The following is a 12794-nucleotide window of genomic DNA, read 5'->3' as shown; positions in this document are numbered from 1 at the left end:
AGGCACACGGAGATCGGTGAGGGAAAGGTGTACATAGAGTAAAAGGCCAGCGGAGTTCTGAGGCAATGGGCCAGGCACAGAAGTCTCCAGGGAAGCTTGTGCTGCACAAAGATCTGGGCTGGCCTGGCTCTGATCTTGCTGGTCCACAGCAGGCACCTTGAGGCTGTGCTTCATGGCACAGACATGCTGCGTTAGGCAGCAGCCATGTACTCCCTGACAGCTGCTGCGTGCTGTTAAAGACCTTAACACCTTGGTGCTGTTAAACTGCTTGTGAGGCCACAACATGGGTTAGGTGAAGGAACTGAGGTTAAAAATAGCTGCTTCCCCCTTCTTTGACAGGTTAATTTCAAGTTCCCTGATGCAACTCATTGCACTGTGCCACCTGTCTGTGTACTGGCACTGTTGGGCAGGAGGGAGCAGAGAAGGATGAGATGAGATGAGATCACACGACCACTGAATCATACAACGGTTTGGGTTGGGAGGGATTGTAAAGATCTAATTCCAACACCTCTGCCATGGGCAGGGACACCTCCCGCTAAATCATGTTTCTCAAAGACTCATCCAGGCTGGCCTTGAACACTTCGAGGGATGGGGCATCCACAGCTTCTCTGGGCAACCTGTTCCAGTGCCTCAATTTCCTCCTTATGCCTAATGTCAGCCTACCCTCTTTTAGTTTAAAGCCATTGAGTGGCTAAGACAAAAGGATCTTTGCCACTGATGGAAATGCTAGCCTCTCCTCGAGTAGGAGACAGTGCAGAGCAACTTAAGTAAGCACGTGCACCTGAAGAGCATGTTTTTACCATCCATTTATGAAGAAGGATTCTTAACAGAGGCAAGTCAGTTTCAAACTGGAGAATTAACTACACAGTGACAAATTACTGCTGGTCAGAGCTCTTACACTCCAGGCAGCGAGTGTTAAACCAACATGGTCCATGCAGACAAGACTGCAGTGTGCGAGTGCCCCCTTTTGTTCTAATGAGACTTCGAGAGCTGTAAGGGAATCACAAGAAAGGTGTCACAGCACTGAAAGGTGACTTTTACAGCTAGCTGGAAAAGTAGCCTGTTAACATGGGAGGCTGACAAAGGCAGGAAGGTGGCTGACAAAGCCCTGGTACTGGAAGAACAGTACAAGGAAAATCAAGAGACATCTGCAACCACAGGGCAGAAATGTGAGCAAGCAGAACCTCTTTCTGCATTATGCTGGAAGAGAAAAAAAAAAAAAAGTGTGATATCAGCAGGCTCTAGGATCATGCATTGCTCAGGCATAGCGAAGAGTCTGAGGAAGAAGATCTCTGTCGCATAGCATAAGAGCACAGAAAACACCACCGGGTCCGACAAAGCCAGGCGCTCCGATGGGACAACGGGCAGTTCTGCCTACGGGCACAAACGGGCCCTACTGCTCTCTACAGCTCTGTTCCCTGTGTTCCCTGTCCTCCCCAGCCTCTGGATAGAGATGGCAGGGAGTGGAGGGGGCTGGCTGCACCCTGCGGGGAGGGAGCAAGGAGCTGCAGGGACAGCAAAGCTGTCAGGGTACGGAGGCTCCCATCACTGAGATGGGTAATGGGAGCTAAATGCACTGCCAAACGTCCTTCTTAGGAAAGAGAACAAACTCAGATGTTCAGAATGAGTGAGTGATGTGTCAGTGCAGAGCCTGCACTTTGCTCTCTGGTTCACAAGAATTGTCTTAGGTACACGTAGATACCTCTGCCTGCTTTCCACCTAGCAGGATGCCCTTGAAAGGTTTCTAAAGGCAGATACAGTCCTGCCCTGGCAAAAAAAAAAAAAAAAAAAACTTTCCTTTTGTCTGCTGGAACCCCAGACATCACCTATGCTGCATAAATCAGAGAGATTTTATTACTGCGTGGCGTCCCTGCACTGGTGAATTCCTTCATGTGACCCGGGGCTATGCAGAAAACCTGGTCAAGTCTTTTATTCAGTTTGATCAAAAGAGCCCTGACACAGACAAGCATTTAGCTGAATGAGCGTTTCACTATGAATAGCACAAACATTTGGATTCAAGTGTGTGTTAGCAGCAATCAACTGAAATCTTCATAATGAAGGCCTGTGGGAACTGAAGGTAGCTGAAAGAACGGGAAAAGATTCTTTGTGGGGCTAAGCTAAAGACCTGCTTCTTGTAGGCAGGTCAGCTGTGTTCCGCGCAGAGCCGGCAATGTGCAAACACGAGTATTCTGCCTGGCCCCCGCACAACACCGCTAACAATACGGTGGTTGTGGCAAAAGCAGGTCGAAAATTCCCATCGACCTACCGCTGGGGAACGGGGCGCAACGGCCCGGAACCGGTAGCAGGAGAAGGTCTGGCATGACTTGGCAGTGCTTGCAGGACGCAGTACCTTGCCGGGGAGCGCTCGCCTTCCCTCGGGCCTAGTTTACGTGCCCGTGTGTGAAACAGAGAGGGTTACCGGCGGCAGCGATCCTTCGGACAGCACCAGCAGCACCGTTAAAGAAAAGCAGCGAAGCGGCTGACGGCTCCCGCTGGGAAGACGCTCGATGCACGTCGGTTTTGAAGACCCGCATCGGGGAACCGCAGCAGCGCCGACAAGGGAAACGAGCAGCAAAAGGCTGCGCGCGAAGGCCGCCACCCGGGCTCACCGCTCGCGGACACAGCGGGGCCGCCGCCGGCTGCAGCGCCGGGCGCTGCGGGGCCGGACCCGGCCGCACAGCCAGCAGGAGCCGCGCGCGGCGCTCGGGAAGGGCGCGGAGCAGAGCGGCGCGGAGCAGAGCGGCACGGAGCGGTACGGAGCGGAGCGGCACGGAGCGGAGCGGCACGCCCGGAGCTGCGCAGCGCCGCCGGCTCGCCTCGGGTGCGGGCGAGCTCCGGGCCCCGGCGGCTCGGGGAGCAGCTGCTCGGCCCCCGGCGCCTCCCGGCCCGCGGCTACGAGAGCGCGCGGCGGGGCCCGGGGCGGCAGCGGGAGCCGGGCGGGGCGGGGCGGGAGCGGGCGCTCTGCCGGCCCGGGGACGCCGAGCGGGCGCCGCGGTCGGCGGCTGCCCCGCGGAGGCAGGCTGAGGGCGCCGGGCCCGCGCCGCCCGGGGCAGGGAGCGCCGCGGGCGGGCCTCGTCGCGGCCCTCGGTGCCCGAGGGGGCCCCGGGGCGGGCCGTGCGCTCTGCGCCCTGAGCGCGGCCGGGCCCCGGCGCGGCTCGGTGCGGAGGAGGGGCCCCGGGCAGCGCTCGGCGCTGCGGGGCCGGAGGTGCCGCCCGGTGCGCTGGAGCCGCCGGGCGTCGGCGGAGCCTCGCGCGGTGAGAGCGGCAGCGCGAGGCGCCGGGCTCCGCCCGCGGGCGGGTGGCAGCGCAGCGGCCGGGTGCGGAGGAGGAAGGCGGGCGGGGGAGGCCGCGCGAGAAGCGCCCGGCCCGCGGGACCCTCGCGGCGGTGGCGGTGAGCGCCGGGCCATCGCTGCCGTGCTCCGCGGCCCCCCGGGCTGCCCGTGCCCTGGCGCCGCCTGCTGCTCGTGCTTCTCGTCAGCCCCCGCCCGGCCGCCGGCTCCGTTTTTTGTTGTAGTTTTTTTTTTTTTTTTCCTTCTCACTCCTGTGAGGTGGTGCCAGGCCTTGTGAAAGTCGTTGGAAGATACCCACCGCATCCTTGTTTCGTGTGGTGCTTTATCTAAAAATAACGCTTGTAACAGGCCGTTTCTTACCCACCGTGTATTTTATTTTACAGGTACTGTCCACGCATGTAAACTTCCACGGTCCATTCTTCCAAAAACTAGGCGGTCTTCCGGAGACGACCACAGGAAAAACATGTAAATGACGAGAACGAAGCGTAGAGCTTAGAGGTGCCCCCGTCTGCTTTTCTCAGGCACTCTCCGTAGGTTGCCCGGCATTTACATGCAGGGCTCTGCTATGGAACAGGAGAGAAGCTCTGGGAATTCTCCTGGTGCCGTGGAGAGAAACACTTTTCCGAAACAGCCTCAACATGCAAAGAAAAACAGAGGGAACGGTGTTGTGAAGGGAAATTCTTTTCTGAAAATCTTTCCCTGCATGTACTGGGTCTGGCTGGGATGGAGTTCGCTTTCCCTGCAGCAGCCCATACAGTGCTCTGCTCTGCGCTTGTAGCTAGAACAGCACTGGTACCTCATCAGTGTTTTGTAGATTGTTGTAGCTGGCGTAGCACCAAGACTCTCTCCAAACCCCCCAGATCCAGCAAGCTTGTGGTGGGTAAGAAGTGGGGAGGGGACATCACCAGGGCAGCAGACCTAAACCAACCAAAGGGATATTCCATACCATCTGATGTCACACTCAGCAATACAAGGTGGGAAAGGGGAAGGAGGGGGGTGGCTCTCTTTTTGAAGATAGCTGTCCTCCCAAACAACTGCTGTGTGTATTGAGGCCCTGCTTCCTGGGATTTGGCTGAACACCACTTGCTGATGGGAAGTAGAGAGTAATTTCTTTCTTCCCTTTATGCTTCTGCACAGCGTTTGCTCATTTATTTATTTATTTATTTATTTATTTATATTTTTCCCCTTTTAATTAAATTATCCTTATCTCAACCCATGAGCTTTTCCTTTTCCTTTTCCTTTTCCTTTTCCTTTTCCTTTTCCTTTTCCTTTTCCTTTTCCTTTTCCTTTTCCTTTTCCTTTTCATTTCTTTTTCTTTTCAGCATACTTTCTTCTCCCTCCCATCCCTCTTTTGAAGAGGAGTGAGAAGGAGGCTGTAGTGGAGTTTAGCTGCCCGGCACTGTAAAACCACCACAGTGCAATAACTGTCTGTGTAGTTCTGTCGTTCTCAGTGGTGCTGCTCTTTGACTTTAAGCAGTGAAAAGCCAGGCTGAAATCTGAGGTGAGCTGTGCCTTCTGTAACTGAATGACAGGGCTGGTGCGAATGCCCCCCCTCAACACCTCATGTAACATCCATAGTGCCAGTGAGCACGTGTAGTGACCATCATCTCATCAGAGATGAACCAGCATCCGAAACCCGCGATTCAGGCTGCTCCCCAGTTGGCTGCCATACAAAGCCGGGCATTTCCGAAGTATCTGCTGAACTCTCTGAGTGGTTCTGGTTGCAGCAACAGCTTGAAAAAACAGCGTTCAGAAGGAGGGCAGGGAAGGCGCTTTTTCTTGTCTGGTGGAAAGGGAGATGGAATTTGGTGTGTAAGGGACCAGCAGGCAGGCTTCTTGCATGCTACATGTGGGTGCTTCCACATGTTGGTTTATGTCAGATGATGTGGCAGTTGGTCAGATTTTCCCTTGACTAAATTAACCGATTGTAGTGGAGATACTAGTGATTATCAGTTATTTGACATTTGCCAGAAGCCCTATGGCACACGGTTTGCTTACAAAAAGAATACTTTATAGTGCACCAGCCAAACAAGAAGTCAATGTATTTAACTAACTATAGAAAAGTCCAGAAAACAAAAGAGTTTGATTTCCAAACATATGTAGCTGAATTTTTTGTGCAAAAGCGCAGATCAGGCACACAGGCAAACTTGCTTTTGACAGGCATAGGTGAAATCTGGTGTGGATGGACAATTCCATCCTACCAAACAAACAAACAAAAAAGAATCCCAAAGTGAGTGGAAGGAACCAGGGTAGTTATATAGGGAAGCCTGAGAGCACGGGGAGTTTCAAGGCTTCCTCGTTCCTCTCATTACAGAGCGTCACCTTCAGTTGCGAAACTTCTGTCAGTTGGTTGAAGTGTTTTCACAGTCCATTTCTGCTTCAAGCTTACCACTACCTTTCCTCGCCTAGAATACTTCATCCCAAACAGTTTAGCTACTTCTAAGCTAGAATGAGTAAAAGTTCCTTAGAGTACAGCATTTCTGGAGTCTTGGATTCCTGCTCTGCCTGTCCCCCAGGGCCTTAGGGACGAGAAATCTTAGGCTTAATGTTTTTTTCCCTATGAAATACGGTCGCATTAAAGGGCGTAGCTGATTAACTTTGACTGACTGTTACTGTTTGGATTCAGGGTACTGGACTATCACGGTCACAGATTCACCTAAATGAGGTAGCACGCTCTCGTTCTAGTCGTGTTCAATGAGAACTGTCACGGCTAGGAACAGTGCATTGAAGGGCAGCGTTCAAACGTTACCCCACAGTGACCCAGGGTGGAGGGTGCCAGGTAGGGGGAAGAGAGGCTCGGCCCTTCGACTGCTCCCGGAAGTCAGAAAGGTGTCCTTCTGGGGGGTGTCTTCCCTAACATCCGCTTGCACTGAACGCAGCTTGCATTATTTCTCTCTTGTAGGTGGGGCCTGAGTGGCTCTGGTCGGGCACGCCGTGGTTCCGATTGGCGGGAGGTTTTCCCGCTTTCATGTACAGGTACGGGGGGGGTCTGAGAAATTCCTCCCCCAACCATCCCCCGTGACACCGGAAGAATATTGCACCTTAATGTTGGAAAAACTGTTAGAAAGTTGCGTAAACGCATAAAGCTGTGAGTGGTATTTTTTTGTTTGTTTGATTGCTTTTATTTATTTTTTTCTTTTTTTAGCTCGCACGTCAGCGCTGCTCCGTGAAGCCGTGCCTGCTGCTCTGCTTCTGCACATGCGCGGAGCCGGCCGCCTTGCCTGAGCAGAGGGAGCCGGGGGGCGCTGCAGGACTCCCGCACGCCGCAAAACGGCAGCGCCCTTCTGCGGAGCGGAAGCAGCACCGGCCGAGCCTGTACCGGGCTGGCAACCGGGGACGGAAGTGGTGTCAGGAAGTGCCTTAACTGAGGGCGGAAGCACTCCCTGATTTGCTGGAAACCCAGGGCGGAAGTGTCATCACGGTGTGCCTTAACTGAGGGCGGAAGCACTTCCTGATTGGCTGGGAGCCGAGGGCGGAAGTGGCGTCAGGACATGCCGGCACTGTGGGCGGAAGCTGTCGGGTCGGGCTGGGCCGGGCTCAGCCCTAGCCGCCGACGCTCGGTGCGGTAACGAGGATGGTGGTCGGGGCCGGGCCGGGAGGGGGCGAGGTGCCAGGCGGGCGGGACTGGAGCACCTGCACGTAATTAATATTTTCCTTTTAAACGGTAATATGCCAGTAGTAAGTGGCTCTTCAGATAATTTTATTTTCGGTTGTTCTCATTTAAAAACAGTCTCCTGCTCCTTTAACAGCTTTCTTTTAAAAGACAGGTTGAAGTTGTGCTGGCGTTAAGAAGCTCTTTACAAGGTACTGGGGCTGTCCTGAGGATTCCACTTGACCAGCCAGCAGAAGAGGCAGGGAAACATACTTACGTTGATGGCCTGAACTTCTCTTCCCATTACTCTTTTTAGTACTAGCCAGCGTGTGAGACATCTTTTCCTTCTCCTGTGAAGCAGTGGGCTGGTCTTTCTGGAAGAGGTTGTTTGACCATTGGAATTACACCAGTGAGATTCAAGAAGGAAATGAAATCCAAAAGCAGCAGCGTATCTTTATTATTACGTTAAGTGAGAAAGTGACACGTGGAACGAACTCGTTATAAACAATTCTGAACTCTTTTTCTTAGCGGGAACGTACTTATCTGTACCGTTGAACGTACTTGGGGGGAAAAAAACAAAAAAAAAAAAAACAAACAAAAAAAACCCCACAGGAGTACCTTGGAATACATAGGGCGATTCATCCCTTCAGGATCATTACACGGCAGCTGTATGTCACCACAATACACCTCTTTTGCTTAATGGTGGACTTCTCAGAGGGAATTTACTTGGGTCAGGTATACTGTGTGTATGTGGTTTTATGCACGTAGAACTGCCTGTACTACACTATCTTTTAAATAGGTGGTGGTAAGAGGAGACAGCTTTCTTCTAGTAGATTCTTCCTTAAGTTTCTTTAGTGATTCCGGGGGCGCTCACTTGACCGTGATGTGCCTGACCTGGTTAGCATCTAAACCTCCTCCTCTGATGTGGTACAGCTGTCTGCTAAATTAGTTACAGAAAGATGGTGACTTGAACTCAGCCAGTTCTCTCTTACCTCGCTATTGTTTTATCTGGATAATTTGAATTTGGATTAGAGCAGCGGAGGGAAAAGATGCCTTACACTGAAACGGACGCGAGTCTGTGAGAAGAAAGCCAGGCGTCCTTGGAGACTGTGCCAATGAAAAGGGGAAGAAAAATGAGTGGAATAAATCTGAGTGCACATAGTCCTGCATCCCGAAGGGAGCACAGAAGGAAGGTTGCTTGCTTAGAAGAGCAGTGGATGCTTCGTGCCCGCCTTAAAGAGAATATTAACAGAGAGAATTCTTTGTAAGACAAGCTGCCCCGCGGGGTGTGGGTAGCAAATACGTTGGAAAAAATACAGCCACAAGCTCCGAATGGCACAGTAGGCGAGCTGTGATCAGCCCGACAAGGCCTCCCGCGGGCGCCCTCTGCCGCCACCTGCTGGTGGAGAACGAGTACTGCAGGCGGCCGGGGGGCGCGCATGCGCGGTGGGCGTCCGGGGGGCGCCCTCTGCCGCCACCTGCTGTTGGGAAAAGCGTACTGCAGGCGGCCGAGGGGCGCGCATGCGCGGTGGCGCCGGCGGGCGCCCTCTACCGCCACCTGCTGCTGTTATTCGGGTACTGCAGGCGCCCGGGTGCCGCGCATGCGCCGTGACGCCGGCGGGCGCCCTCTGCCGCCACCTGCTGGTGGTAAAGGGGTACTGCAGGCGGCCGGGGGGGCGCGCATGCGCGGTGGCGCCCGCGGGCGCCCTCTGCCGCCACCTGCTGGTGGTAAAGGAATACTGCAGGCGGCCGGGGTGGCGCGCATGCGCGGTGACGCCCGCGGGCGCCCTCTGCCGCCACCTGCTGGTGGAGAACGAGTACTGCAGGCAGCCGGGGGGCGCGCATGCGCGGTGGGGTCCGGTGGCGCCCCCTGCCGCCACCTGCTGGTGGGAAAGGGGTACTGCAGGCGGCCGGGGGGCGCGCAACGCGCGGTGACGCCCGCGGGCGCCCTCTGCCGCCACCTGCTGTTGGGAAAAGGGTACTGCAGGCAGCCGGGGGGCGCGCATGCGCGGTGACGCCCGCGGGCGCCCTCTGCCGCCATCTGCTGGTGGAAAACGAGTACTGCAGGCGGCCGGGGGGCACGCATGCGCGGTGGGGGTCCGGTGGTGCCCTCTGCCGCCACCTGCTGGTGCAAAACGAATACTGCAGACGGCCGGGAAACGCGCATGCGCGTTGGCACCCGCGGGCGCCCTCTGCCGCCACCTGCTGTTGTTAAAGGGGTACTGCAGGCGTCCGGGGGTCGCGCATCCGCGGTGGGGCCCGGGGGGCGCCCTCTGCCGCCACCTGCTGGTGGGAAAGGGTACTGCAGGCGGCCGAGGGGCGCGCATGCGCGGTGGCGCAGGCGGGCGCCCTCTGCCGCCACCTGCTGGTGGTAAAGGGGTACTGCAGGCGTCCGGGGGTCGCGCATGCGCAGTGGGGTCCGGTGGCGCCTTCTGCCGCCACCTGCTGGTGGGAAGCGAGTACTGCAGGCGTCCGGGGGGCGCGCATGCGCGGTGGGGCCCGGGGGCGCCCTCTGCCGCCACCTGCTGGTTTTTATGTGGTACTGCAGGCGGCCGGGGGGCGCGCATGCGCGGTGACGCCCGCGGGCGCCCTCTGCCGCCACCTGCTGGTGGGAAAAGTGTACTGCAGGCGGCCAGGGTGCACGCATGCGCGGTGGGGCCCGGGGGCGCCCTCTGCCGCCACCTGCTGGTGGGAAAAGGGTACTGCAGGAGGCCAGGGTGCACGCATGCGCAGTGGGGTCCGGTGGCGCCCTCTGCCGCCACCTGCTGGTGTTATTCGGGTACTGCAGGCGGCCGGGGGCCGCGCATGCGCGGTGACGGCCGCGGGCGCCCTCTGCCGCCACCTGCTGGTTTTAATCGGGTACTGCAGGCGGCCGAGCGGCGCGCATGCGCGGTGACGCCCGCGGGCGCCCTCTGCCGCCACCTGCTGGTTTTAATCGGGTACTGCAGGCGGCCGGGGGCCGCGCATGCGCGGTGGGGCCCGGTGGCGCCCTCTGCCGCCACCTGCTGGTGTTATTCGGGTATTGCAGGCGGCCGGGGGCCGCGCATGCGCGGTGACGCCCGCGTGCGCCCTCTGCCGCCATTTGCTGATGGGAAAGGGGTACTGCAGGCGGCCGTGGGGCGCGCATGCGCGGTGGGGCCCGGGGGCGCCCTCTGCCGCCACCTGCTGGTGTTATTCGGGTATTGCAGGCGGCCGGGGGCCGCGCATGCGCGGTGACGCCCGCGTGCGCCCTCTGCCGCCCTTTGCTGATGGGAAAGGGGTACTGCAGGCGGCCGTGGGGCGCGCATGCGCGGTGGGGCCCGGGGGCGCCCTCTGCCGCCACCTGCTGGTGGTAAAGGGGTACTGCAGGCGGCCGGGGGCCGCGCATGCGCGGTGACGCCCGCGGGCGCCCTCTGCCGCCATTTGCTGATGGGAAAGGGGTACTGCAGGCGGCCGTGGGGCGCGCATGCGCGGTGGGGCCCGGGGGCGCCCTCTGCCGCCACCTGCTGGTTTTAATCGGGTATTGCAGGCGTCCGGGGGCCGTGCATGCGCGTTGCTTATTACGTCGTCGTTTTTTTTGATGTGTAATTTCCTACGCTCCTAGATTTTTCTTCATATGTAAATCACACAGAATCACAGATCTTCTAGGTTGGAAGAGACCTCAAGATCATTGAGTCCAACCTCTGACCTAACACTAACGTTTGAGCTAATTCCCGTGGAAAATATTTCATTTACTTTCTTGGTTGTATTGTCCTTTCTATGTTCAAAGCTGAGGCATAAATACGGTAAATTTTGCTTCTAGAAACACCCCAGTTCTTTTGTCTGCACTCTGCATGCTGTAAACTAGGGATAGGCACAAAAAAAAACAAATAAATAAATAAATAAAAGAACACAGCTGCTGCTGCTCCTGCTCTCTTTCTTGTGGTTTGCCCCCTCCCCTTTCCCAGGTGATTGGGTTTGGGTGCTGGGCAGGGCCAAATGGTATAGGAGCCCCAGGCACGGCATCAGAGAGCTCCTTCTGCCCGGGCTGCTCTTTGGGGTCAGTGCTTTGTTGATGCTTCTGTTAGCTACATGCAGGGTTCTTTTGGTGGGTCAGGGTCTGGTACGATCTTTTAGAGGAAACCGATCTAGTAGTATGTGCATTTATTGCTTGAAGCTCTTTGGAGGTGATTAATTGTTATAGCACATTTATGGATAGGATGTCAATGTTACTTTGTGCGTTTGCTTTGTTGTTCTAGGTCCCTCGTGATTTTTGCAGGGTTACAGGGCAGATGCCACCAGATCTACCCCTTTTGTTGTTTTTGTTTTGTTTGATTTTTTTTTTCTTGATTTTTCTTTTTCTTTTTTGGAAGGGGGTTTGGGATTTGAGCGTCCTATTTTTTTGGGTTTGGGATTTGAGCATCTCAATTTTGCGGGTTTGGGATTTGAGCGTCTTAATTTATTGGGTTAGGGGTTTTAGGCATAGGACTTCAGGGGTTTAGTGTGGTAAATAGTTTGGGTTAGGTCCGTAGGGGTTTCGAGGATGTTTAGGGATAGGGCTTGAGGCTTTTTTGTGTAAGGGCGGGAAGGGCTAGGGTTACAGTGAGTGCTGTTAAATGTAGTTCTCGAAAACTCGGCCTCTGATTGGCCGTGCTGGCTGTCCAGGGAATTCTGGTAGGTGTAGTTTTCCGGCACCAGGCTTCCGGTAGGCCGTGTTGACTGCCCGGAGCATGCCGGGAGATGTAGTTCTGGGACTCCGGACCTCCGGGAGGCCATGTTGGGTGCCCGGAGCATGCCGGGAAATGTAGTTCTCGGGAACCAGGGTTGGGCTTAGGGACTAGGGCTGGGGCTAGGGTTAGAGTTTAGGGTGAGGGTTGGGGTTAGGGTTAGGGCTAGTGAATGCTGGTTCTCTGTGTTTGCAGATGACGGTGAGCGTGTTTAAACTAATTCCAGTTGAAGAAGTTTCAGTTACTTGCTTGGTGCCGTTATCAGTTCAACATTAAAAGCTGCAGCAAAAGCAAAAGGGGATTTTTGCTTCTAGAAACACCACAGGTCTCTTGTCTGCTCTCTGAATGTTTTTGAGATAAAACAGATTTTAAAAAACAAAGGAAAAGAAAGGAAAGGAAAACAAAACAAAACACAGCCGCTCCTTTTGCTCTCTTCCTACTTTCATGTGCTTTGCCCCTCCCCTTTCCCAGGTGATTGGGTTTGGGTGCTGGGCGGGGCTAAATGCTATATGAGCCCCAGGCATGCCATCAGAGAGCTCCTTCTGCCTGGGCTGCTCTTTGGGGGCAGTGCTTTGTTTTTCCTTCTGTCCGTTGCAGGGTTGTTTAGGCAGGCTGGAGTCTATGGATTTCTGGATTTTAAGTGCTTGGAATTCACTTAGTAGAGGGATGTTTAGTAGGGGCTGCTGGCTCAGTTTGGGGCGCGGTTGTCACTGCAGTTATTTTCCTACAGCCAATAGAGTAAAATTCCAGTTTGCCTTTTAGAGGTGCTATAAGTGGGTAAAGAGAACAGATGGAAGCGTGTGCCACGTGGGGTAGGCAAGCGGCTGAGGTACAGGAGGGGATGAGAGCATGTGATTTTTTTTCTGGGGATGAAATGGACTCAATTTTGTTGGTGTATAATCTGTTCTGCTCCTAGATTTTTCTTTCAAGGTGAAGAAAAGTTTGAGCTAATTCCAGGTAAGAAAGTTCCAGTTACTTGCTGGGTCGTATTGTCCTTTTAATATTCAAAGCTACAGCAAAAGCGTGGGGATTGTGGCTTCTAGAAACACCCCAGTTTTCTTGTCTGCACTCTGCATGCCGTTGAGCTAAAGCAGACTAAAAAAATAAATAAATACAGGAAACACACACACAAAAAACAACAATAACAAAAACAACAACAACAAAAAACCACACCATTGGGTGATGTGTTGTGAACGCAACGATCATTTAATCCCTTTGTTTTCCCAGG

General features: G+C 55.1%; 1 protein-coding gene across 10 annotated transcripts in view; it reads left to right on the top strand.

Moving 5' to 3' along the window:
* LOC309889443 (uncharacterized protein) overlaps positions 1-8308 on the top strand; it is a 29384-nt gene extending 21076 nt beyond the window's left edge. For 2 of the 10 annotated variants that reach the window (XR_014319244.1, XR_014319246.1), the window contains exons 2-5: positions 3673-4263; positions 6192-6265; positions 6435-6849; positions 7057-8308. Coding sequence is in view for 1 of the 10 variants with exons in the window: in XM_082782291.1 (XP_082638417.1) it covers positions 3673-3754; positions 6192-6202 (93 nt within the window). In the remaining 9 variants the exon portion in view is untranslated. Of the gene's footprint in view, positions 1-1552; positions 2822-3162; positions 3255-3672; positions 4264-6191; positions 6266-6434; positions 6850-7056 lie in introns of those variants that run through there. The other 8 variants (XR_014319245.1, XM_082782291.1, XR_014319247.1 and 5 more) reach the window with 7 other exon arrangements.
* Positions 8309-12794: the final 4486 nt, after the last annotated feature.

Source organism: Aythya marila, assembly GCF_965140915.1.
Source record: "Aythya marila genome assembly, chromosome: W".
NCBI classification, from domain to species: Eukaryota; Metazoa; Chordata; class Aves; order Anseriformes; family Anatidae; genus Aythya; species Aythya marila.
Note: the sequence above shows the minus strand (reverse complement) of the source record. Positions and strands in the feature narration are given on the sequence as shown.